This window comes from Alosa alosa, chromosome 12 (genome assembly GCF_017589495.1).
Source record: "Alosa alosa isolate M-15738 ecotype Scorff River chromosome 12, AALO_Geno_1.1, whole genome shotgun sequence".
NCBI lineage: Eukaryota > Metazoa > Chordata > Actinopteri > Clupeiformes > Clupeidae > Alosa > Alosa alosa.
Genome location: NC_063200.1, coordinates 20,394,138 through 20,417,988, shown reverse-complemented (window position 1 = coordinate 20,417,988; position 23,851 = coordinate 20,394,138). Strand labels below are relative to the sequence as shown.

General features: G+C 41.3%; 1 protein-coding gene across 2 annotated transcripts in view; it reads right to left on the bottom strand.

Moving 5' to 3' along the window:
* sh2d3ca (SH2 domain containing 3Ca) overlaps positions 1-9,582 on the bottom strand; it is a 73,519-nt gene extending 63,937 nt beyond the window's left edge. For both annotated transcript variants that reach the window (XM_048259117.1, XM_048259118.1), the window contains exons 1-2: positions 9,506-9,582; positions 42-849 (exon numbers count right to left, since the gene is read on the bottom strand). In XM_048259117.1, the coding sequence (XP_048115074.1) occupies positions 42-849; positions 9,506-9,524 (827 nt within the window). In that variant the 5' untranslated portion in view covers positions 9,525-9,582. The remainder of the gene's footprint in view (positions 1-41; positions 850-9,505) is intronic.
* Positions 9,583-23,851: the final 14,269 nt, after the last annotated feature.

Sequence of the window (23,851 nt, the reverse complement as noted above, 5' to 3'; positions counted from 1 at the left end):
CACCATGTAAACTGACTGGCCATTCATGTCATGGCACTCACCTGTTGTCTGTCTCCCTCTGCTGGTCACTCTCTGGCTGTGCCGGCTGGACCTCCTCCGCTGGACTCTGCCTCCTCTCTGGCTGCTTCTCCTCATCCTTCTGCTCTTCGGTCTTCCTCCCCCTCTTCATTGGCAACACCACCTGACACGGGGGCTGATGTGTGTCCACTGAAGGGGATTGTGGGCTTTTTGGCCTTTCAGCTAAATGTCCACCAGGTGGCACTGTTTCACCAGCCTGAGGGCTCTTAGACCCGTCTGTTCTGGGCTCCTCCACCGGAATAGCTCTAAACCCTCCATCAACTGTGTCTCCAGTTGGTTTCTCAGCGCCACCTTCTTCTGCCTCTTCCTCTATTTTCTTAGGGCTCCCCCTAGTGGCGACAGGTTTGGCTGCAGCTTGCGGCAGCATGGCTGGGCGTCCTGGACTGGACAGCATGCTCAACAGTGGCGAGTCGCAGACGTGGTCCATGGGCCTCATGCTCTGACTGCGGCCCAGCTCTGGGCCACGGTGTGCCCGGCTCTTTCGCGAGCCTTTACCGCCCCCTTTGTCCTTGTCCTTGTCCTTGTCCTTGTCTTTGTCTTTGTCTTTCTTCTTGCTGAGCTGCCGTGGCATGGTGCCCATGTGACTGTACATCTCGCTGGAGCGCACGTAGCTCGGCAGGCGCGGACGGACGTCCATGTCATCCACGGAGGACTGCGATGTCGGCGACGACGGCGTCTCAAGTTCCGCCTCACCTTTGTCGTCCGACTTGGAGGCTTTGCCGGACGAGCGCCGGAAGGTGAGGTTGGTGAGGCTGCCGAACCATTTGAAGCCTGCATGTAAAGAGAGAACAGAAGTGTAATTATATTTTGAGCATTGTCAGTGGTATAAAATAGCATTTGCTTTTTGATGTGATAGCTTCCCCTCTTAGCTTTCACTATAAGCCCATTCACATTCACTGTTAATGCAAAACATGGTCTTGCTCAAAACTCCACCGTAATTTTGTTCTCAATCAAAAGTTTGAATTTGTTAACTACAGTAAATAGACAGTAGGTTGTTTTTACTCCGGAGTTACGCTTTAACATGATGGCATCGGAGCAGTTTTTGAAACGTTTGTTGAGATTTTTCTGTTGCTCTGCGTACTGTACAGTGGGTCCCAGTTAAGAATTGACACTTCATTCACCATCAAGGTGATTCACGCAGCTGGGTGAAATGTAAGTACAACTGCGGACTATGCCACTTGGGGGCAGCATAGTCCGCTGTGGCGTTCCACGGTCGAACCAGACGGAGCATTTGACAGCAAGGGCTGTGATTGGCCGAGTTTTCAGTGCGTTTCTCTGTGTTTTTAGCAGCCCCTGCAACATGCTAGTCCACTGTAGCCTATAAGCTTTGTACATTATGTTAAACATAGTTTTGGATTCAGTGGCAAGATGTCTTGATTGTACAGTGCCTGTCTATCAGTAATGTTTTAAAATGAGAGCTTCTTCAGCTGGCAGTAGGCTACTTTGTCGGCAGTCATGAGAAGTTTGCTTGCTAACAGAACATAAATATGCTGCCCAGAAACCTCGTGAATAGTTCTGATTTGTTTTACTACACTAACGATGTTAAATATAGCCTTTGCCTACAGCATCTCCTTAACAGTAATGTTAACAAAATGACAGCATTCATATGACAAAGGAAAACGAATTCGGTCACTCAAGACTGTGCCACAGCAACCAGTGTAGGCTACAGTCCTACCCAATAGGCCTACTCGAAGCAGATGGCGTTGTCTGATGGTCGAAAGTGGGTTAATCGCGCTGTATTTCCAGAACAGGTCTGCAACTTTCCAGGCAGTTCTGAGTTTGAATCTAGGCAGGAGCAGAGCCATATAAAGGCCTAGGCCTATTGTTATCATTTTTGCAAGGTGTTGCTCCTGGCAATACTTGTTTATAAGACGTTTGGTGATTAGTTGATAGCTGTTTTTGGGACACGTTAAACGTTCTTTATAATGAGCGCATACGGGGAGTAAAAGCGACTGTTACTGGCTGTTACAACTGTAGGCTACAATGATTGCAATACAAAAATATGCGTGTTAGTTTAGTTAGTTTTGTGATGTTTTGCACTTTTGCCTCATGTGTTTTCCAGGTTTGAGGGCTTTTTGGCAAGATTGACCTCTGCATATGTTATTTCTCCGTATGGAAAATAAAGTCAATTTTCGACACACGTCTGTTATTAGTTCAATAACAAGTGTTCCTTGTTAAAACACGTGATTGGCACGATGTATTCACAACACACCACATTATTGACACAATGTATTCACATGTTGACTTTTTTTGCCGCGGAAGGGGCGGGATATGTGTAGACAACTGCCAGAGATGGCAAAAGTACTCAATTCCCGTACTCAAGTAGAAGTACAAATACTCGTGTTAAAAAATACTCTGGTAAAAGTGGAAGTACTAATTTAATTTCTTTACTCAAGTGAAAGTAACAAAGTACAGGCTTGGAAATTTACTTAAAGTATAAAAGTAAAAGTAGTCTTGTGAATGACAACCATTTTATATGCAAAAGTACCTGGACCACACAAATGTTGAGTGCAAGAGTCTCTCTTTTTTTTTTTTTTGTAATTCACTTTTCATTGGTTTTTCACAAATACATGAGACAAAGACAAACACTGAACATCCACAAGTGAACAGGGAGGACTACAGGCAGATACTGACTAACAAAGCTATACACTATACAGTATATAAAAAAGTGTGTGTAACTATACACATTTGTACATCACTGAATGTTAGAATATCCTCATAAACAAAAGGGGAAAAAAGAGATCAAAAGAAACAGAAAAACAAACCACCAGCTTACTGTATTATATCTAAATAAGGCCCCCAAATTTTCATATAGACGTCCTCCTTATCTATCATTCTATAGCACACCCTCTCATAAGAGGCAATCTTGGACATCTCATTAAACCATTCCACCATTGATATAGCTACTTGTGTTTTCCAATGGCGTAATATTATCCTGCATCCAACTATTACAGCTGTTCGGCACCATGAGGATTGATGGGCATTTAACCCGCTCCCCTGTGGTACCACACCCAAGAGACAGAGCAATGGATGGCGTACCAGAGCAGTGGTCAGCAACTTGTTGATAAAAGACATTATCTCAGACCATAGGGGGTCTATTATGGGGCAAGAGTATAACATATGTAAAAGAGTGCTGCACTCAGTGTTGCACCTCCAACACACGTCTGAGTTTCTAAGTCCTAACCGTGCCATTTTTGACGGGGTTCAATAAATCCTATTGATAATTTTATAACGTATCAACCGTGTCTGCATTTCTCTTGAAACTTTGTACCATGACTTGATTACTTGTTCCCACGCTTCATCTGGGATACTCTCTCCCATATCCCTCTCCCAGCATCTTTTTAAGCCCCCAAAATTAGGAGGCTGAGACTCCCTTAAAATACTGTAAAAGCCTGATGCTTTCATTAAAAAAAAACTTTTCTTGTTCCAATCTGGTTTGTAATTCAGTCGCTGGTGCAAGTGGTGATAGTCTGAGATGTGACAGAATACAGCTTCTTAACTGTAAGTATTTCCAAAAGTCCTTATTTGAAAGTCCATATTTTGCTCTAACTTAACAGAAAAGAAAGTGTCTCCCTCAAATAAATCCCAAGAGTCTCTCTTTTTAAATCTTCCCCATAACCTGTTGGGCCATTTCTAGGCTCCCAACATTGCACTGCCTGCTTTCAGAGGGGCAGTGTGTTCTTTACAATACCATCAAATGCTGGACATCTTTAGAAAGCCAAGATCCTGTAGTTTCTTAGGAAGCACTAGCACAGAGTAACAGAGATTAGAATATATATATATATTTTTGTCTTTCTGCCGGATAACAACTGACCACTGACCACATTTCAGCCCTCTAGGTCACTTGATATGATTTTAGACACACAACTGAGCCTTAGGACCAGGTCTTGCGAAGCTGAGTGCAAAAGTAGATCAATATAGAATTAAAAATTTGTACTTTAGACCATTATTGGCCAAGGCATGCTCATGCGTTTTGTAATGCCCTATGGAAACTCCCCATAGGACTTTTGGTTACCCAAAATGCATACTGACAATAAAAGTATGCATTTCTGAGGTTTCTTGTAGACCTTGTAGATCTTGAATTTTCCCTTGGGGGATCAATAAAGTATCTATCTATCTATCTATCTATCTATCTATCTACAGTATCTATCAATCTGTCTATCTGTCTATCTATCTATCTATCTATCTATCTATCTATCTATTTGGATTGTAACCTGTCAGGTTCTGATATAGAATGACTGCACAAAATGGAATAATTACACAAAAGTCTCTATTTTTGCATTTTTGTTTGTTGGCTTCATGAGTGTGTATAACAGCACAATATCTGCACAACTAATATTGGATAAAACAACATGAATATTCAATTCCTATTGATTCCTGTGAAAATTTCAAGACCAGGAATGTAGTGGTAAAATAAGAGGTGGGTAAACTATAAGTTCACGGTGGACTGCGCATCAGTATGCGGTATCAGATTTTTAGAAAAGACATTCAGAACATGTTTGATGGTGAAGGTTATTGTCCAATGTTTATAACAATACAAGTGGCATTAAGTGGTTCATAGAGTGCATGATGAGTGTACATAATGTTATTGTGGATAATACAGTGTGATTTTTAAATGTTAACAGTTGTAATTGGTCTTTTGAGAGGTGGATAAACTCTAATCAGAGGTGGATAAACTATTTCTGAAATTTCAGAGGTGGAGTAGCGTTTGCTTGCGTTTTAGCCTCCACTATATCCTGTTCAAGACCCAAATGCTGCATATTGCTAAGGATATAGGCTACACTGCAGCTAGAGTTAAGGGAAGCACCAAAGGCAGGAGAGGAGGAGGTATTACTGCACTACGTTAACTAGCGTTAACGTTACTGCCATCAAGCTGCAATGATTTGCCGCGAATGCCATCCAAATCTGTCAAGTCATCTTGTAGTGGTGCGTCAAGTGCAACGCCTATTCCCATCCGCTATTGATGATGCGAAAATAATAACGGTACTGAAATTATTTGAAACTAAAGTAACATGTAAAATGTAAAGAATTAGAAAGTACCCGATATTAGCGTTAAAATTTAAGCAGTAAAAAGTAAAAATTAAGCCTCAAAATAAATAGTAAAGTAAAAATATCTGAAATCTACTTGAGTACAGTAATGAAGTATTTGTGCCGTTACTTCCCATCTCTGACAACTGCCATATTGGCTTTACAAACTAACCCCATCCCCCTTTTTGGGTGCTGTGTCTCCTCATTAGAAAGTCTCTGTTTTAGGTCTATCTACTGTAATTGCAATTATTGTAATTGCAGTTTTACACACTATTGACTTGTATGGTATCTAATACAGTGGCCACATGTGGTGCAAGTTGGTATTACTACAGGACAATGCTAACTGGTTTGTATGCTAACTTCAATGGATATCTGAACAACGCAGATTTCACACATGCACAGCAATTTCAACATGACATCAAAACAGTTCTTTTTTCACATTCTGTAGTTGGATGTAACATGGAAGTAACATGATGTAGGAATTCCCCCTTTTGTCAGTCCTCAACTTACAGCGTACCCAATTTCTCTAAAAACAACAAAAACGGACTAGCCTACTACCCACAACAACGTTGCATAGTGCAATATAGGTGTGCATCGGCATTGTCAGAGACTCCATTTTCTTTACTGTAAACAAGTGTGTCATCAAACTGAGGTAAGCTTATTATATGGTAAAGAATTACATTGTACTGTTAATGTATAGGTAATGTTGTTATTCACTTCATGACATTATTGTCAATAGATAATACTGTATTACGGTGTTCATTTTAGAACATCCTTCCTCAGACTCAGGTGTCAGACTCAGAAAAACATCTGTCATCTTCAGACAAAACTGCCTCAGCTTCAGAAAAACCTCTGTCATCTTCAGACAAAACTGCCTCAGCTTCAGAAAAGCCTCTGTCTTCCTCAGATAAAACTGCTTCAAACCAAACGGCCTCAGAAAAACATCTCAAAGGAGTCAGTCTCAGAAAAAACGCTGTCAGAAAAAGTGGAGTCAGATCTCAGAAAAAACGCTGTCAGAAAAAGTGGAGTTAGGTCTCAGAAAATTAGCCTCAGAAAAAACGCTGTCAGAAAAAACAGAGTCAGACGAAAAAGTCTCAGATGAAAAGTTATCAGAGTCAGGTATCAGACATCAGATGAAAATGAGTCGGGTCTCAGGAAAACCGCTGTCAGAAAAAGTGGAGTGGTGAGTTTAATATTATGCTTAATACATTTATTCTGTCACTGGCATGTTATTTGGTGCTTGGATAGATGTAGAAATTATAAGTAAAGGTAAAAAGTGATCCAACGGTATACACATTGTAGGAAATCGATGTATATAACTTAGCTAACCTCACTTCGCTAGTAACATTAGCAGCTGCTGTGAGGCACATACCGGAGTATGCTACATACTACATACACCAAAATTATTTGTTTTTCGTAGGACTACGGTACACTACGGAGGTAGGGAAAAGTAGGTTAAACATTTTTCCACCACAAAAGTCCAGAATGACACCTGGACCATTATTTCTTACTTTTGCTAACCGTTTCCCAGTTGTAGGCTACACTACCTACCAGTAAGAAACCTGTAATCATCATCACATCATTATTCCCAAACCCCCATAAAGACAAATGTGCTGCTATGCCATGATGTAATACCATATAATACCATTATAATAATACCATTACATGAAATAGCACGTAACAACACGGCACATTTCTCTAAATAAGTTAAGATAACATCTCGTTAAATTAATTTTTTCTGAGACCTGACTCCACTTTTTCTGACAGCGTTTTTTCTGAGACTGACTCCTTTGAGATGTTTTTCTGAGGCCTTTTGGTTTGAATCAGTTTTATCTGACGATGACAGAGGTTTTTCTGACGCTGAGGCAGTTTTGTCTGAAGATGACTAAGGTTTTTCTGAAGCTGAGGCAGTTTTGTCTGAAGATGACAGAGGTTTTTCTCTGTCTGAAGATGACAGATGTTTTTCTGAGTCTGACACCAGAGTCTGGTTTTTCTGACACCTGAAGATGACAGAGGTTTTTCTGACGCTGAGGCATGTCCAGATGTTTTTCTGAAAAGTCTGAGGATGTCCTAAAATGAACACCGTACTGTATACAGTATAGCTGTATTTGTATGTTTGAATATATATTATATATATTAACACTTAATGAGCCTCCTTAATCATGATAAGCATATGTTTAAATTATACTTCTGTCAAGCACAGCTGCAATAATGAAAGCATTAGTCTATCGTCAGAGCTTTCAACAGCCAACATGACAAATGTTTAGAAAAGCATTTCCTGTTTGAAATAAAGCTATGCAGGGCAACTATAACATTCTCTTATCCTTTCTGGCGGTCCACTTAAATAATGTCATATTTTTTAATAGCCTTCGGAGCGCAAGCAACGCAGCAAAAACACACAATGGTCTTGTGGGACCAGATTAATTTGCCTATTTTGGCTGCTGTTGAAGGAGTCTGTCACTTTCTGAGATGAAGGCTATTGCCTTGAGATATTGAATTTAATGAGCACAGGCTCAATGTTACCAGCACCCATGTGTGAATACAAACACACACACACACACACACACACACACACACACACACACACACACACACACAAATACACACATTAACACAGTATGAAAACCTATACATTAGAAGGCATAAGCAAGCCCATACAGTACATGCACAACATGCAGGACATTCACATATACAAGCCTAACCACCGAACCACACTCCCACTCACAGACACACACAAGCACACTAAAATACACAAGCTATTTATGCAATATTCATGCAGAAACACACACGCTCATGCACACACACACAAACACACACATTCTGTCACCCACACACACACACACACACACACATTACTTTGCCCTATGATGCCTTTTGGTCTCTTGTTGTGTTGCTGTGCAGACTCTGATGCACAGAGAGTGTGGGACTGACTAAAAATAACACAGAGGCCTGTGGGTCAGTGCCGACCGACCACCATTTCTCTCTCTCTCTCTCTCTAGCTCTCTCTCTCTGGTTCTTCTCAGAATGATAGTTCCGGGTTCCGGAGAGCAGTTTATTTCACTGTTTGTAGAAGCAGGACATTGTCAAAACTTTCGCCTGTCATCTCATATCTTCACATCTAGGGCCTGTTTCCTCCTTTGCTTGGGAAAGACTTTGAAACATTTGTTTCCTGTGCTTGCATGCCTGTTAGTCTGCCTGTCTCTGTGTGTGTGAAGATATTTTCTCAGTGCATAGTGTGTGTGTGTGTGTGTGTGTGTTCGATGTGAAGATATCTTTCTCTCAGTGCATATATTTATACTATTTTGTCTGTGTTGTTTTTAGAGCAAGATTTAGCTACATTCTGTCACATGCCTTGTAGACATTCAAAACAGCATTTTGCCCTGATTACACCTCAAAAAGGGCTAAATTCTTTGCTTTAAGGGTTCAGCTCATTTATTTCAATGTTTGAATGGTATTGTCATGTTAATAAACATAACATTTGGAATTTGAATACAGTATTACTGTATTACAATTACTGTATTACAATTGTCATTATACATCATATTATTGTAACTGAAAAAATAAATATAATCCTTACCTAAATGCCTGGTCTTACTTAATATATCTATAACTATTAAGCCAGTTTTGTTTGTAATATTCTTTTTGTATATTGTTGCCATACCAGTATTGTTCTATGATGAGCATGTCTGTTATTCCGAACAGCTGGCAGAGCCCCCATCTATTCTTTATTTTCTATTGATTTTCCCTTAAATCCCTGTTTTCATCTTCAATGGTAAGGTCCCACATGTTATTACAGGCTATTCCCTGAACACACTCTGGTATTAACACAATACAGAAATTGATTCACAATTTTTTTCATACAAATAAAAATCTCCCTCATCCAATCTACAGTGCGCTTGACCTTGCTCGAAGCAAAGTCACAATGAAGGAACCAAACAAAAACTCTGAGAGCAGCTTATCCCCAAAGCCATCTTTCTCTCCAACGTGTCAATAAGATGGAGCACAATGCAATCCTCGATTAATCTTCAAAACTTGATAAAGAAATCAATACAGGCCTGAGGCATAACGCATCATCGCAGTTTCTCGGTAGATGCTGAAAATGCACCTGATCACAATAAAGAACACTTAAGGTGAAAGAAAGACAATTCATGAAAAACTGAATGAACGCTCTCTAAACATTAATAAATAAAAAACACATAAATAAATATTTAATTATCTAAAATTACAACACGATTTATATTAAAAAATGATGGCTCTGTCAGGTGCGTTGGGTAACCACCCCTTCCCTTCCATGAATGAAATGACATTGCAACCACTTTTCCTGCTAAGTGAAGCTATGTGGGACAAACCAATCACACACACACACACACACACACACACACAGTGTTTCCATACTCACTCAGTTTACGTTTGTTCATGTTTCCTGACCAGTTCTGGTGCTCCCAGCTGTGCCACGAGTGGTGATATGTGGTGGTGGTGGTGTGAGGATCTTTTCGAGTCCGTTTGTTTCGTTTATTAAGTCCTAAACTGTGTCAGATTCTGTGCGTGTATGTGTGTGTATGCGTGAATTAGAATCACATCACACAGTCACATCACATCTATGCTACTTCCTGTTGCACGAATGTGCTAACATCATCTGCATAAAGCACTTTCCTGTGTGGCAGATGTGAGGTTTTGTGTGAGTGGATGTGTGTGTGTGTGTGTGTAAGTGTGTGTGTGTCTGTGTAGTGTGAGTGACACTTTGACACTTTTTCATTTGTCACAGCTCACATACTGTAGCAAAACACAACAATATGTATATTCAATGTTTCTGTGTGTTTATGTTTGTCTGTGTGAGTGTGTGTATAATTACTTGGGTACACATGTGTGTGGGGGTACTTCCAAGGTACCCATACATGTGATGTGTATGTGTGTGGACTGTGTGTGTATGTGTGTGTGTGTGTGTGTGTGCGTGCACGCACTTACATCCCATGTGATGTGCGTGTGTGTGTGTGTGTGCGTGTGCACATATTTCATAGGTACTGATGTGATGTGTGTGTGTGTGTGCACGTACTTCATAGGTACTGATGTGATGTGTGTGTGTGTGTGTGTGTGTGTGTGTGTACTTCATAGGTACCCATGTGATGAGTCTGAAGTGATGACTACTACCCTACCACAATGAACACTCCTGTTTTTGCTGTGTCTTGCAACTGGATGACAGAGCAAAGGTCACATGACAGCTTGGCTCTTGTGCTCTACAATCAAACATTTGGAGAGATCCCGCATTCGCAGACATTACAGATATTCACCGGCCAGGCCCAGTCACGTGCACGTGAAAGAAAAATAATCTTGTTTAGCGCATTCTATTTTCAGTTCTCTGTTTCAGGGGTGGGGTGTTTGTGTGTGAAATGAGTGAGATGACTGAGTACGCCTCTCTGTCGAGGGTGTAACTTCCTCCACTCCATCTCGGGCGTGACTTCCTCTTGTGTGATGTAGCAGTCAGAGGCTATTCAGAAACGAGAAGGTTCACAAGTCGGCTTCTGAGCGTGTCTGCATGAAGGTTACTGCAAGAGAAAGCTAGCGGTAGCCAGAAAGTCATGGGTTCAGTTCCTTAAGCAAAGCACTTAGCCCAGTCTTGCTCAGATACAAATATCTAAATATATAGGCAACAATATTTGCTTTTGAATTGAATTGAAATTATGTAGCTAATTTGTAGTGGACGTGAAACAATTTTCACAATTGTCATTTTCATTCATTCCCATGCAATAGTTGAAGCAAGATGACCCCTGAGTAAAACAGTCTAGTATCATTATTGAATCAATATATAGACTCATGCCTTACATATTATAGAACATAGTGTAGCAGTCAGTACAGCTTTATAATGGAATTTAGACACCACTGATACATTGTGGAGTTGCTTCAATCACGCACCACCCACATTAATGTTGCAGTAAGCATCATCACCAGAAGAGGGCAGCAGTGTCTAGTCGATTAACCTGAGAGAAGCTGAGAAGCCTGCTGATGGATGAAGCAGAGAAGGATCTAGTAATCCTACTGAAGCATACTGGTTTGTGGTGACATGTCAAGCCGAGCAGCTCCCTACACCCATTTAACAACTGCTATGGACAAGTTGTTTTGTCATCATTAATTGGTGGCTTTGGAAACAAATTCACCTTTTACACTACCCAACCCCAGTGGACCAAGGAACAGACCCAACGGATAATGTCAGCCTACTGTATAGGCGTCGCTATTCAGGCAGTAACTGAAATTGTGCCTTCTCACATTTTTGGGGGGGAATACGGTGAGAGGAGCTCAAAGAGGCTAGCAGGAGCTTGGCAGAAGCTCATTAACCGCAGAGCCAGTGTGTTCATGCATGCTCTGTCTGCAAATTAGCAAGTTTGTGAAATGTACACAGCTAATTAGCGGAGATTAGGCTGCCAAGGACTGGGCAAAAAATAGATGATCCTTGACAGGGAGATTCCATTCCCACCAGCCCCATGAACTCCCGGAGGGTATCAAAACACACCGTTTTATGTGGGGGCTAATTATCCACCATTATACTAAATGGGAGGAAACGAAAGAGGAGGACCTCAGAGGAGTTGTCTGTGCTGTTCTTTAGAATGTAAAAGGATATGCTATTCTGATCTATTTTGAGGATATAGATTCTATTCTTGTTATTTAATCTGATTCATTCCGATTCTAAAATTTCAATTTGATTCATAGTGTTGAAGGACATCTACAGTATTGTGCAGGGGATTAAACAGGGGGTTATGAAACAGGCCTGTCTGAAATTATCACATAAATGATCAGTTGCCTTGCACAGTGACCTTGATGGCTTGATGGCATGCCATGATATGTTGGCCCTAAAAAACAAACACTGACCTTCAGTGCTTGTATATGTGCTCATTGTGTGCTTCACCTCACTGTATGCTCTGTGTGTGTGTGTGTATGTGTGTGTGTGTGCGTGCCAACTTTGTCTCTGGGAAATGACAGCAGTGTTTGAGGGATGTCTGACGCGCAAGAGTGTCTGTTGATGTCAAAGCCGTGAGTCATGACAGACGCCCCTGATGAGGTGGCCTTCATCGTGTTTGCTGTATGTGTGTGTGTGTGTGTGTGTGTGTGTGTGTGTGCTCTCTCATCGTGTTTGCTCTCTCTGGTGGCAGGTGGCGTCTGGTGGCGGCGTCTCCGCCACTGCTGCGTTAAGTTAACACACACAGACCGAGCACAGATAACACGACACTGTAATGAAGAAGCGGTGATGAGGATGAACGCTCAGGTCAGCTGGTGTTTGTTGGCCTTCACCTCCCAGGTGCTTGTTTACGGAAATATCACAACATAGTGTGTGTATGTGTGTGAGTAAGAGGGAATGAGAGTGACTGTGTGTGTGTGCTTGTGTATGTTTGTTTGTTTGTATGTGTGTGTGTGTATGTGTGCATTTTAGACAAGAGTTAAAGCAAGAGAGAGAGAAAGAGAGAGAGAGAGTCTGGGTGTGTGTGTGACTGAGTGAGTGAGTGTGTGTGTGTGTGTATGAGACAGGTGCAGTATGAAAGAGTATTGCCTGTGAGGCCCTAATGACACACGCTGCTCAGCATCACTCATCAATCACACTCTGCCAGCAACCCTGATGTTGAGCCGCAGGGCTGGAGTCCCCACAGGTAGGCCTTATCACGATTTCTGTGTGTGTGTGTGTGTGTGTGTGTGTGCAAGCACATGTGAGTGTTAATCACTCTTTTTTATGATAAATGTGTTTGTTTGTACAGTATATGATTGTATGATTTCTGATGAATGAAAGGGGCTGTGCGTGTGTGTGTGTTTGTGTGTGTGTACGCAATTCATAGGTACCCATTTGATGTGTGTGTGTGCGTGTGTGTACTTCAGTCATAGTCAATCATACGGTATATGAGTGTATGATTTCTGATGGTGTGTGTGTTTGTGTGTGTGCGTGTGTGTACTTCAGTCATAGTCAATCATACGGTATATGAGTGTATGATTTCTGATGGTGTGTGTGTGTGTGTGTGTGTGTGTGTGTGTGTGTGTGTGTGTGTCTGGAGACAAGCGAAACATTCCCTTTGTGGCCCACCCTAGTTATTCCATGTGCACTGAATAAGTTTCCTCCTCACTACAAATTTACTGAGTAGACACTAGCTTCCCCGATCTGAGGGCCGATAACAGCTGTCCAATCGGCCGTTTATCTGCGCTGATGTTTACACCGCGTTAAACACAGCAGCGGATGGATGGTTACGCCTCGGAATGACTCCGTTCTCAAAGACAACAGACTGACAGTTAGAGCGCCTGAGTGATGCTTTATGATGTTTTAACCAGCTTCACCTCCCCCGCCTCCCTTTTTCCCTCTCTCTCTCTCTTTCTCTCACCCTCCCTCCCTCCCTCTCTCTCTCTCTCTCTCCCCTCACCCTCCCTCCCTCTCCTTCTCTGTTGGTGAGGAGGTAGAAAGTCATCTGTCTCTCTCTGCGTGTGAGATGTTCTCATTTTGACAACATAAACAAGCTGTCAATAACTTAAAGACTTTCTCCCCCTCTGTTTCTCTTCCCCAGCCCCCTTTCAGAGCGTGACAAATAGGTTGTTCACCACCACGGCATCAAGGACGAGGGAGCATATATAGGAAAATGGATGCCAGGGTTGCCCATATGCCCTCCACTTCCCTAACACACACAGGCACACACACACACACACACACACACACAGCTCTGGAAAAAAAGAAGAGACCACTGCACATTTTTCTGATGTCATCTTATGGCTGCTGAGTGACATTCAAGTGAGTTGACGGTCATATTTAAAATTAAGAGACCACTGCAAATTTGAATATGACTGTCAACCCATTTGAATGTCAGCAACCATAGGATGACATCAGAAAAATGTGCAGTGGTCTCTTAATGTTTTCCAGAGCTGTATATGTGTGTACACATGCGCTCACACATAAACACAAACACACATGTTTTAAACACACACATATTGCAAAGTAAGCGTCAAGTTTTAAGGTTACGTGGGCATAACCTTACCTACTGTATAGTACCAAGGGTTGTGTCACATATTTGCAAATATTTTCTACTACAGTCTTCTATGCTTTGGTCTCTTTTAGTTGCTCTCTCTCACACACGCACACACACACACACACACACACACACACACAGAGACACACACACACACACAAACACACACACGCACACACACACTGTCTCCTTTTCCTTCCTTGGTCCTCTCTCATCTACCTCTCATTCTCATCCCGGCAGGCAGGCAGGAGGAGGGGTGGACCAGAGCAGAACCGGAGGCAGGCAGGAACAGGGGAACCAACGAACAAATAAATTAATGAATAACTGAATGAATGAATGAATGAATGAATGAATGAATGAATGAAAGTAGAAGTGGATGGGCAGGAAAAGATAAAGATAGAGAGAGAGAGGGAGGGAGGAAGAAAGACAGAGAAAGAGATTGGAGGGGCAGAGTAGAGAGAGAGAGAGAGAAGGAGGAAGAGATTGGAGTGGCAGAGCAGAGAGAGAGAGAGAGAGAAGGAAGAGACTGGACTTGCTTCACTGGCCTCATCTTTGTAATGATCCTTTTTGTTTTGTAAAGGCAAACAAACAAGGGTGTCGGGTAGAGACCCAGACTGTCTCTGTAGATGTCTGCGTGTGAGAGAGACCTTCATCCTCACAGCCACTGAACAGCCTCATCCAATATTCTTCCCATTCAAGAGTTGTGTGTTTATATATGTGCTCCAGGAATCATGGAGAATTAGAGAACCAGAGTGCAGTTATTTGTAAAGATATTGGATTCAAGAGGCATGACTGCCATTTTGAGATAAACCAAAGGCGGTTTTTAGTCATCTCTTCACCAATTTGCAAATAGAGCACTTGATTTGCACACAGAAAGCTTTGTGTTCGCCTGCTAGCTAACAAGCACTGAAATTCTGACTATGAAGTGTGTGTGTGTGTGTGTGTGTGTGTGTGTGTGTGTGTGTATGCATGAGAGAGACTTGGTGAGATGTGATCAATCAAATTGAGGTTTGAGGAGAGGACTGCGGCAATCTGTCCCAGAGTTCTGTAATCTCCTCCACTGCAGCGACCTCGGTAGTTAAACTCCCATTATCTCTCGGATTTAATCACATGCTGACACACACACACACAGCACAGACACACTCTCTCTCTCACACACACACACACACACACACACACACACACACACACACACACACACACTACTATTTGCTACAAACGAACTGTAACAGACACACAAACATTGTCATGAGCATCACAAGACCCAGACCCAGGAACAATCACAAACAAAAGGATTTAATTTGATCTCGGGCAGCCTTTTCTGCTGTCTAAGAACTGCTGGGAATCAACACGTTTTGTATAATACATTAAATCATTAATTCACCTCTTTAGATAAACTAATAAAATACAGTATACTTATAAAAGCCAAAAGTGGACATACAATTGTCTGTAAAAAGAAGCAAGTATCGAAAGGTTTTCCAGTATTATATTTTTATTGTCTTTCATGCAACCACTTGCTGTAAAAATCCCATTCATCGTGGTCCTATGAAGAATACTGTTGATTTCCATTGCATTGTCCATATATATTGCTTTTCTTATATACAGCTCTGGAAAAAAAAGAGACCACTGCACATTTTTCTGATGTCATCCTACGGTTGCTGAGTGACATTTGAATGAGTTGACATCATATTCATATTCTACTGCATATCTCTACATGTTGTTCATACATTGTTCATACATAGCCATATTTATTCTGCTCTTATAAGGTAACTGCTAATACACTGCACATATTTATATTTAATTTACATTACTGTAAACCAACTGTATACAACTGTCTACACTGCACTATTTTGCACTTTTCTGCACACAGTGAACACACAGTGAGGTGAAGCACACACTAATCCCGGCGCCAGTGAGCTGCCTCGTCAATAAAGGCACTTCGGGAGCAGTGAGGGGTTACTACCTTGCTCAAAGGGCACTTCAGCCGCGGCCCACTGGTCGGGGCTCGAACCGGCAACCCTCCGGTTACAAGTCCAGAGTGCTAACCAGTGGGCCACGGCTGCCCTTTTTTGCACTTCTGGTTAGACATGTCAACCATTACAAAGGTTCATGCATGCTTGCCCAGTTCTTTAGCCATATGCTAGCACCTTTTCACCCTAATTTCTAGTGCTGCTTATCTGGTTTTGCAGTAATTGACTCACTGATGAAAACATGAGGGCAAAGGAGACCTCTGATTAACTACGCTGTAATACTAAGAGGATATGGCTGGTATGACCTTCATATCCTGCAGAGAAAGTTTGTGTCCAGCTTTCATAGAAACACCAATGGTGACGGGGAGGATTAAAGTTTTCCCACAAAACCTCACATCACTCTTTTTGGGACATCTGAAGTGGTGGGTAGTTTTTGGTCAACAAAGTCAGCAAAAGTGCTTTTCAAGAGAAGGCACTGGGGGAAGAGAAATTAATATCATCTGAGATCAAACCAAATCACATTTTAGAAAACATTAACATTTTGATTTAGAAGGTAGGTCTAGATATATGACTGAGGTTGCAAATGTCTTATATTTGTATTGTTCCTGCCAGCATGATGGCTTTTTTCCACAAAAGCTGACTGTTTTCCCCATATATAATGCACAAAATGTATATTGTAAAAATAGCTTGTTCATTAAACTATGCAGTTTTGGCAATTTCTTCGCTGTTCCAAAACAAATTGCTTTATAGCACTTTTTGTGTGTGCAGTGCTATAAAGCAATTTGTTACATCATAAAACCACAAGACTTTCTGACTCTCGCTGCAAGGCTGTTTTTTCCACTCACAGACACTATGGGGTCATATAACCATTCCAATGACTTCAAAGCTTTAAAGGTGCCATGTGTAAGAATTGAGGTATTAGCATGCTAAATTACTAGCCACAGCCCGACAGGTGTCATAATACCAGTTTCTGCCATGGGAGGCGGTATCACGGGCAACATAACCACCAGCCAAACTGCAATATCTGGCGAATAACTTGCGGGCTTGTGGGCGTACTTGAACCAAAGAGTATACACCTGTCGGGCTGTGGCTAGTAATTTAGCATGCTAATTCAGGTTGATATCTCTGCAGCACTATACCTTGTCATTTTTGTAATGACATCCCAGACAGCACACATACATCTGCCCGATGTCGGTTTCAGATCAGCATGGAATCCTCCCATATAATTCCGCTTCCATGTATGTTGGCTTTTGATTGTTCCAAAGCAGATCCCGCTATTTGTTTTTTTTACCCCAGCTTCCATGTATGTTGGCTTTTGATCATTCCTACTACCCATCGCAGATCCCGCTCTATCTGTTCTTTTTTTTTTATGCATGTGTAGCAGGCAGCCAGGCACGTCAGATCAGATTCCTGGAGCAGCGATTTTCAGGTTGGTAAATTCACTCATTTAAATTGTCAGAAAATAGGCATTGTGTCAATTGTCTGACTGTTTATATATTTGCTTGCTAGGCTAAGCCATAACTTGGTGTACATTACTTTATAAAGAGCTGTTTTGAGGTAATTACAACTTCGTTGTGAACTAATTCACGTTAGCTAGTTGAGCTAACACTGGAAAATATGTTAAACCTAGCTAAGCGGCTATGGCTTAAATGTTAACACTACAGCATCCATGATTACGGTACAAGGACAGCAATATGCTTGGGTGTAAGAATAGCAAGTTATTATTTGACCATGAGACTTAACCCAGGAAAGGCTGTCGTTTTTGTATGGAGAGGAGTGGGAGCTAGGCTATTAGCTAACGTTACTGTCTTGGCTGACATTCTGGCAGAGCTAACCTGCTGGTCGTGTCATCAGAACGCCTTTGCACAGAGGAAATGCACAGATATATGCATCAGCCAAAGTTCCCAAAGCAAATGTAGGCTACGTTTCAGTCCCAACTTTCTCTAGTCACTTCCAGAGTTAGGTGTTTTGGCGGCGTTAGCTAAAAAATAGCGGCATTAGCTCTGCTTGATTGAAATATTAGCTGAGGTAATGCTAATGGGTTTGAAATCTATTTCTCCGAGCTCGGTAGCAGCTAGTGGTTCTCTGCATCTATGAAAATTCATTAACAGCAATCGGTAAGGGTAGACTTTAAAGATGAAAGTGTTGCAGTGAATTAATTGTTGTTTTTGTCTCTTGCAGGAGAAGAACCTGATTTTTGGGGAAACATTTTCTAACAACATTTTTTCATCATTCAGACTTTTTTAAACATTCAATAAAATTAATTGAAAATATTTCTGGCATCTTTCTTGTGTCTTTATAGATCTAATCATTAGATCTGGGCATAGCTTTGATGAGTCGTTGAAACATTGGCTCATTGTCGTTTTCGATGATTTGCCGACATCCCGGCGATGTCTTGCCAATGAGCAAACGATGAGTCGTTGAAACATTGGCTCATTGTCGTTTTCGATGATTTGCCGACATCCCTGTAGACTTATGTCTACTGTATCCCTTCTAGACTGTAACGGCATTCATCGGCCCGACATCGGTAAGATGTGTGCCGTCTGGGATCATCGCCCTTATTTCTTCTCATTCTTTTGATGCGTGTAGCTAATTTTTTTTGGATATTTTTACCTCAATTCTTACACATGGCACCTTTAACTTAAGGTAAATTAAGCTAAAAAACTGCATAGTTCCCCTTTAATGTTAATTGACTACTAACTCTATGCTACATTGCAGCTAATTAGTTGGCTGACTGAAGTTGTTTAATGTATTCATACAGAGACTATATGTGTATTTATGGCTGTGTGTCTGTGTTTTTTTTTTTTTTTTTGCATGTGTTTTGTCCTTGTTCGACAATGTTACACCGCCCCCTATTCAGTTCCACATACAGTATTGCCGTGATAGGTCCGTCTAAATAAATCTCCACAGTTCCTCGGATTCATAAATCTCTGTGTAGTGGAGTGCTTCCACTCAGGTCTGTAAGGAGCAGAGGGCCGATGTTTTGAGTGAGGGCTGATTACTGTGCAGGATGGATTGCCTTCCCCCGAATCCCATCCCCATCTTTTTCAGCAGATTGCGTGCTGTGCCTTTAATACCTTTTCTCTATGACCCCCCATCCCATCCCTCATTCTCTCTCTCTTTACACACTCTCTATTCATCTCTCAAACACACACACACACACACATATACACACACAGAGACTGAGATGGGGGGGGTCATATGAGGTGGATGTGTAATTGCAGAAGTGTGTGTGTGTGTGTGTTTGTCCTCTATCATTTTGACAAGGGATTTCAAGGTGACTCCTGACGTGAGTTCTCCGCTCTGCAGCTGAATGAACAGCAGGTGCACTCCCTCTCTCTCTCTTTTTCTCACACACTCTCTATCCCTCTCTTTCATTTCTCTCTCACATGCATCCCTCCATCTATATCCTGTCTCATTTTCTCCACCCCCTGCTCCACCTTCCCTTCTTCAAAAAACTGTTGTTTCTCTTCTCTGTCTCTCTCACTCTATCAGCGCTTAATCTCCATCACTCAATCATTCTTAACCCTTAAGCCAGTACCGTCACACTGTGACAGGAATGTTGGAAATTGAACATTCTAAGGAATATGTGGGTTCATTGAATTCAACATAGAATTTTAGAACCTTACATTGTTGCGAGCAGAATCTTCTGTTAAAAACAAATCGCTGCTTAAAGGAGCGATTTGTAGGATTGTTACCGAACGTTCTGTAGGCCAAAATCAAAACACTGGTGAACGTTCTCAAGACTACCAGACGCGAGCCTCTTCTGGGTTGCCAGAGGTAATGAAGACTTAGCTAACGTTAGTTGACCTGCAGCTGTTTTAACATTTCTCCAAACATGACCCAGCTACACATTACGGAAACAGTGAAAAAGTATTTAGCTGAAGTTAACGATGCAGATGAAGTTTAGCCTAGGCTACCTGTCGTGGAAAAATATGGCCAGCTCTGCGTCAGACTTGATATTCTTCGTTTGACGAAGACGTCGCCATATCAGGAAGCTCCTCCGATGTCCACTTAATTTGTTTCTTGTTTTAATTTTGGAAATTTGCCTGCCTCTCGTAGACGTTCATGACTACAACTGACCAAGACAGTTGGCCTTTGCTAATTTGGCAACACAAATAGGAGGACACGCCAGCCCATTATTAATATGCTATTCTAGAATAGAGTACTGAAGCCATGACGTAGCGTTGTCAAGGCAGCGATTTCACTGGATCTAAACAAATCAATCTACCATTAGAAATCACCATAGTGGTGGCTTTCTTAATATATTTCAATCATTTTACAACGTTTCTAAAACGTTAGTATATTTTTTTTACACTGTAGGAATCAAATATTACAACATATATTCATACCAACACAATCAAATTAGTGACTACAGAGTTTTATTTTAGCATGGGTTTCCTCCGTAAAAGAGACCTGCATGTAACTTCACAGCATGCGGTTAAAATCCTTAAATTCACGGACGTGTTTTGGCTTTATTTTTTTGGCAAAAAACGTCACTCTTAACAGCCGCCAGTCTTTGAGAAGACGTGAAATATCCACTGGAATTTTGTTTCTTACTATTACACCTGCCAGGGAATCCATGTTATGTCTAAGCTGCTGCCTAGCAGGTAAAGCACGTTTAAATGGCTATAGCCTACATTTAAAACAATTTATTAGCTTGAAATGATGCCACATGTCTACATTCAATGCTATTTAAGCCACTTAGAAAGTTTGTTTAGATCCAGTGATTCTGCCGTCATGGAAATGCTACGTCACACTTCGGGACTCTATTAATCGTTCAAAACATAAACGAAAAACCCAAGAGATTCCGCCCCCTAACAATTTTTTTTTCAGGGGTTTTACAGGTTATAGTAATGTTGTCAAATAAGCCATTACTTCAATTCATTGTGTTTCCTTACTCTCTGACAACAAATGGTGATCATTTTTGGAATGGTTACCATTTATTTTCCATTATTTCCTACATACTGGTCCTTTAACAGCTCAGTCTCTCCCTGCTTCTCTCATTTTGTCTTTGTCTCTTCATTTTCTCTCACTTCATACTGTATGTCTTTAACATTCTCTATAACATTCTCTCTCTCTCTTTTCTCTTTCAAATCTGCTCTCCCTCTTCCACTTGTTTCATAATTCTCTCTTCCTTTGCTCTCTCTCTTTGTCTCCCTCTCTATCTGTCTGTCTCTCTCTCTTTTCCCTTGCTCTCCCTCCTTCAGACTGCCATAACTGCTGGAATCTTACTCTCATGTGTCTAGTAGACTGGACTGACGTGTGTTTATGTTTTTGTGGTGAATGCATGCTCAGCTGTGGTAACTACTTACCACTGACAGACTGAAGTAAGTCTGTGAGTGTGTGTGTGCACGTGCGCGTTCGTGTGTGCGTGCTGTGCTGTGTGCGTACGTGTGTGCGTGTGTGTGTGAGCATCTTGTATACACTGGCATCTGTGCATGTGTGCACTGGCATTTGTGCATACACACTGACACACTGCACAGGTGCATACACACTTTCTTTTTCAGACCATGCAATTATAAACACGGATATACAGTACAGACTCCCCAATCTCCCTTTCACACACAGGAAAAGCTATTTCTTTATGTCTTTGCTCTGGAACATCCACCTTTTTATATATTCAGATTTTGTTCTTTGTCTCAACAAGGCCTTTCATTCCAAGCATGTGTGTGTGTGTTGGCGTGTTTGGACACAAACACACACAGACACATACATGGATAAGCTAGGCTATCAGGAAAGTGGCATTGACCTTCCAAGATGTGTTTGTGACAGAACTCCTTCCACTGACAACCCAGATACAGCTTTGAGCTCTGTTTTTCTGATGCAATAACTCTTGTTTGTGAATAATTCACTTTATTCTCCCTCGGTTTCTCTGTTTTTCAGTGTGTCTGTGACGGTCTAGCTACGACTGCACATGACTAAAACAGTACTGTTTACCATGTTGTTAGTCGCTTTGGTTAAAAAAGCGTCAGCCAAATGTAATGTAATGTAATGTAATGACTGGTGAACTGTCAGCACTCGTCCTCTACACATCAGCTGATATTTGTGCACACACACACACACACACACACACTTACATAGGCCATTGCTATGTGGCTAGCACTTTTAAGATGTGTAAGAAACAACACAACACGGAGCTATTAGCAATGGTGGCACATTTATTGTTTGTCTGAATTAGACACATAAGTTTGAATGTTTGTCAACCGATAGCTACCGATTCGCGTTCATGGCGGCCTCTCGTTCCAGCTTCTGAAGGTCCGGTGGCAAAGGAGGGCCGACTGGATTGCATGGACTGTTTATTGTTTCCGGGCGGTATTGGACCGTTCCATTAGGTTAATTGATTGTGGGGTATTTCGAGACGGAATCGATGATTAGTCTTTCCACATGTAACCAAGTTTATTATTTAAGAATGTATTTAGCTCATTCTGCTAGTGACAAATGATATATATTTATGCTTGTGGCCCAGGGTCTGTCTTGTCTATTGTGTGTTAATTGATTGTTTAGTGTTTACCTGTCATGTTAAATGGTGCTGGCCGCCAGGTATATGTTCCCCTCTGTCTAGTCTGATGTTAGTCTTGTCTGGCCTATGTGATGTGTAGGGTACTGTGAGTACCATGACTGGTACAATGCTGCTGTATTTTGATTAGAAGCTAAAGCAGGTTTTTCATACTGGTTCAATCTCGCAAGATTAGATGCTAAAGCAGATTTTTCATACTGGTTCAATATCGCAATTTTGGAAGATTATTAACCTTTAGAACCCTAAGCTGTTTTTAGGGCATTTTCACTACCTTTATTCATAAGGATTTATTCTGGTCATTGTAAGTGCCACACACACATATTATATATTGTTTTTTTCAGCAGAGTCTAGGCTATCCAGATCATTTCATGTATTAGTACTAGCATTGATTTTATTTTGATTTTTAAAGAATTAAAATATAAAAATCATATTATAAAAATTCTTATATTTTGACCTGTATCTCACCACAGCAAGCTCATAGCTCTACATGCATTTCATGTGTGTGTAGGGCAGACTGTCCTGAAACGGGCAATATAATTGCCATGTTGGAGGGATACTCTGGGGCTGAGCAATTTACAGAAATATGTGGTGTATGATTTACGGAAATAAATGCCATTTTTTATTTAGTGATGAAAAATGACCATTCTGCACTCCATATCTGTGACACGAACTGATCTGACCTGACTTGACCCAAGTTTGCCTGTTAGCATGTGTGACTATGGTGTATGCACACATGATGATTCTCAACTTTTTACTGCATTGCCATGAACAAAGTAAAGGCAAAAAAGGTGTTTTTTGTTGAACAAATTGGGATGCAATGTGAGCCTTGAATTGGATGCCATGCAGGAATTTGCTAGGATCTCAAAACCGGATTATGAACATGTTTTGCCATAGAGAAACACACGATAGCGTTGGATTATAAACATGTTTTGCCACAAAAACAGACAAAAACGTGGGGTAAGTCCAGCTATATGAAGTTATTATTTTGCTGTCACTTCGTCTGTTTTATAACCCAGAAGGATGTATTTGGTATCAAATGATAGCTCTGTGTCTCCTCTTTCATCTAACATACGTGGCATATATATCCGATCACGGGTCCGCGAGTAATTACTCTGAGAGTAATGGGTGTGCAGCGTTGGTTTGTGTACATGACGTTAATATTTTGCAGTCACTTCGTCTGTTTTTATAAGCCAGAAAGATCGATATCCATGGATACCAATGGATAGCCCTGTTTCTCCTCTTTCATCTGATATGCTTGCCATATCTAT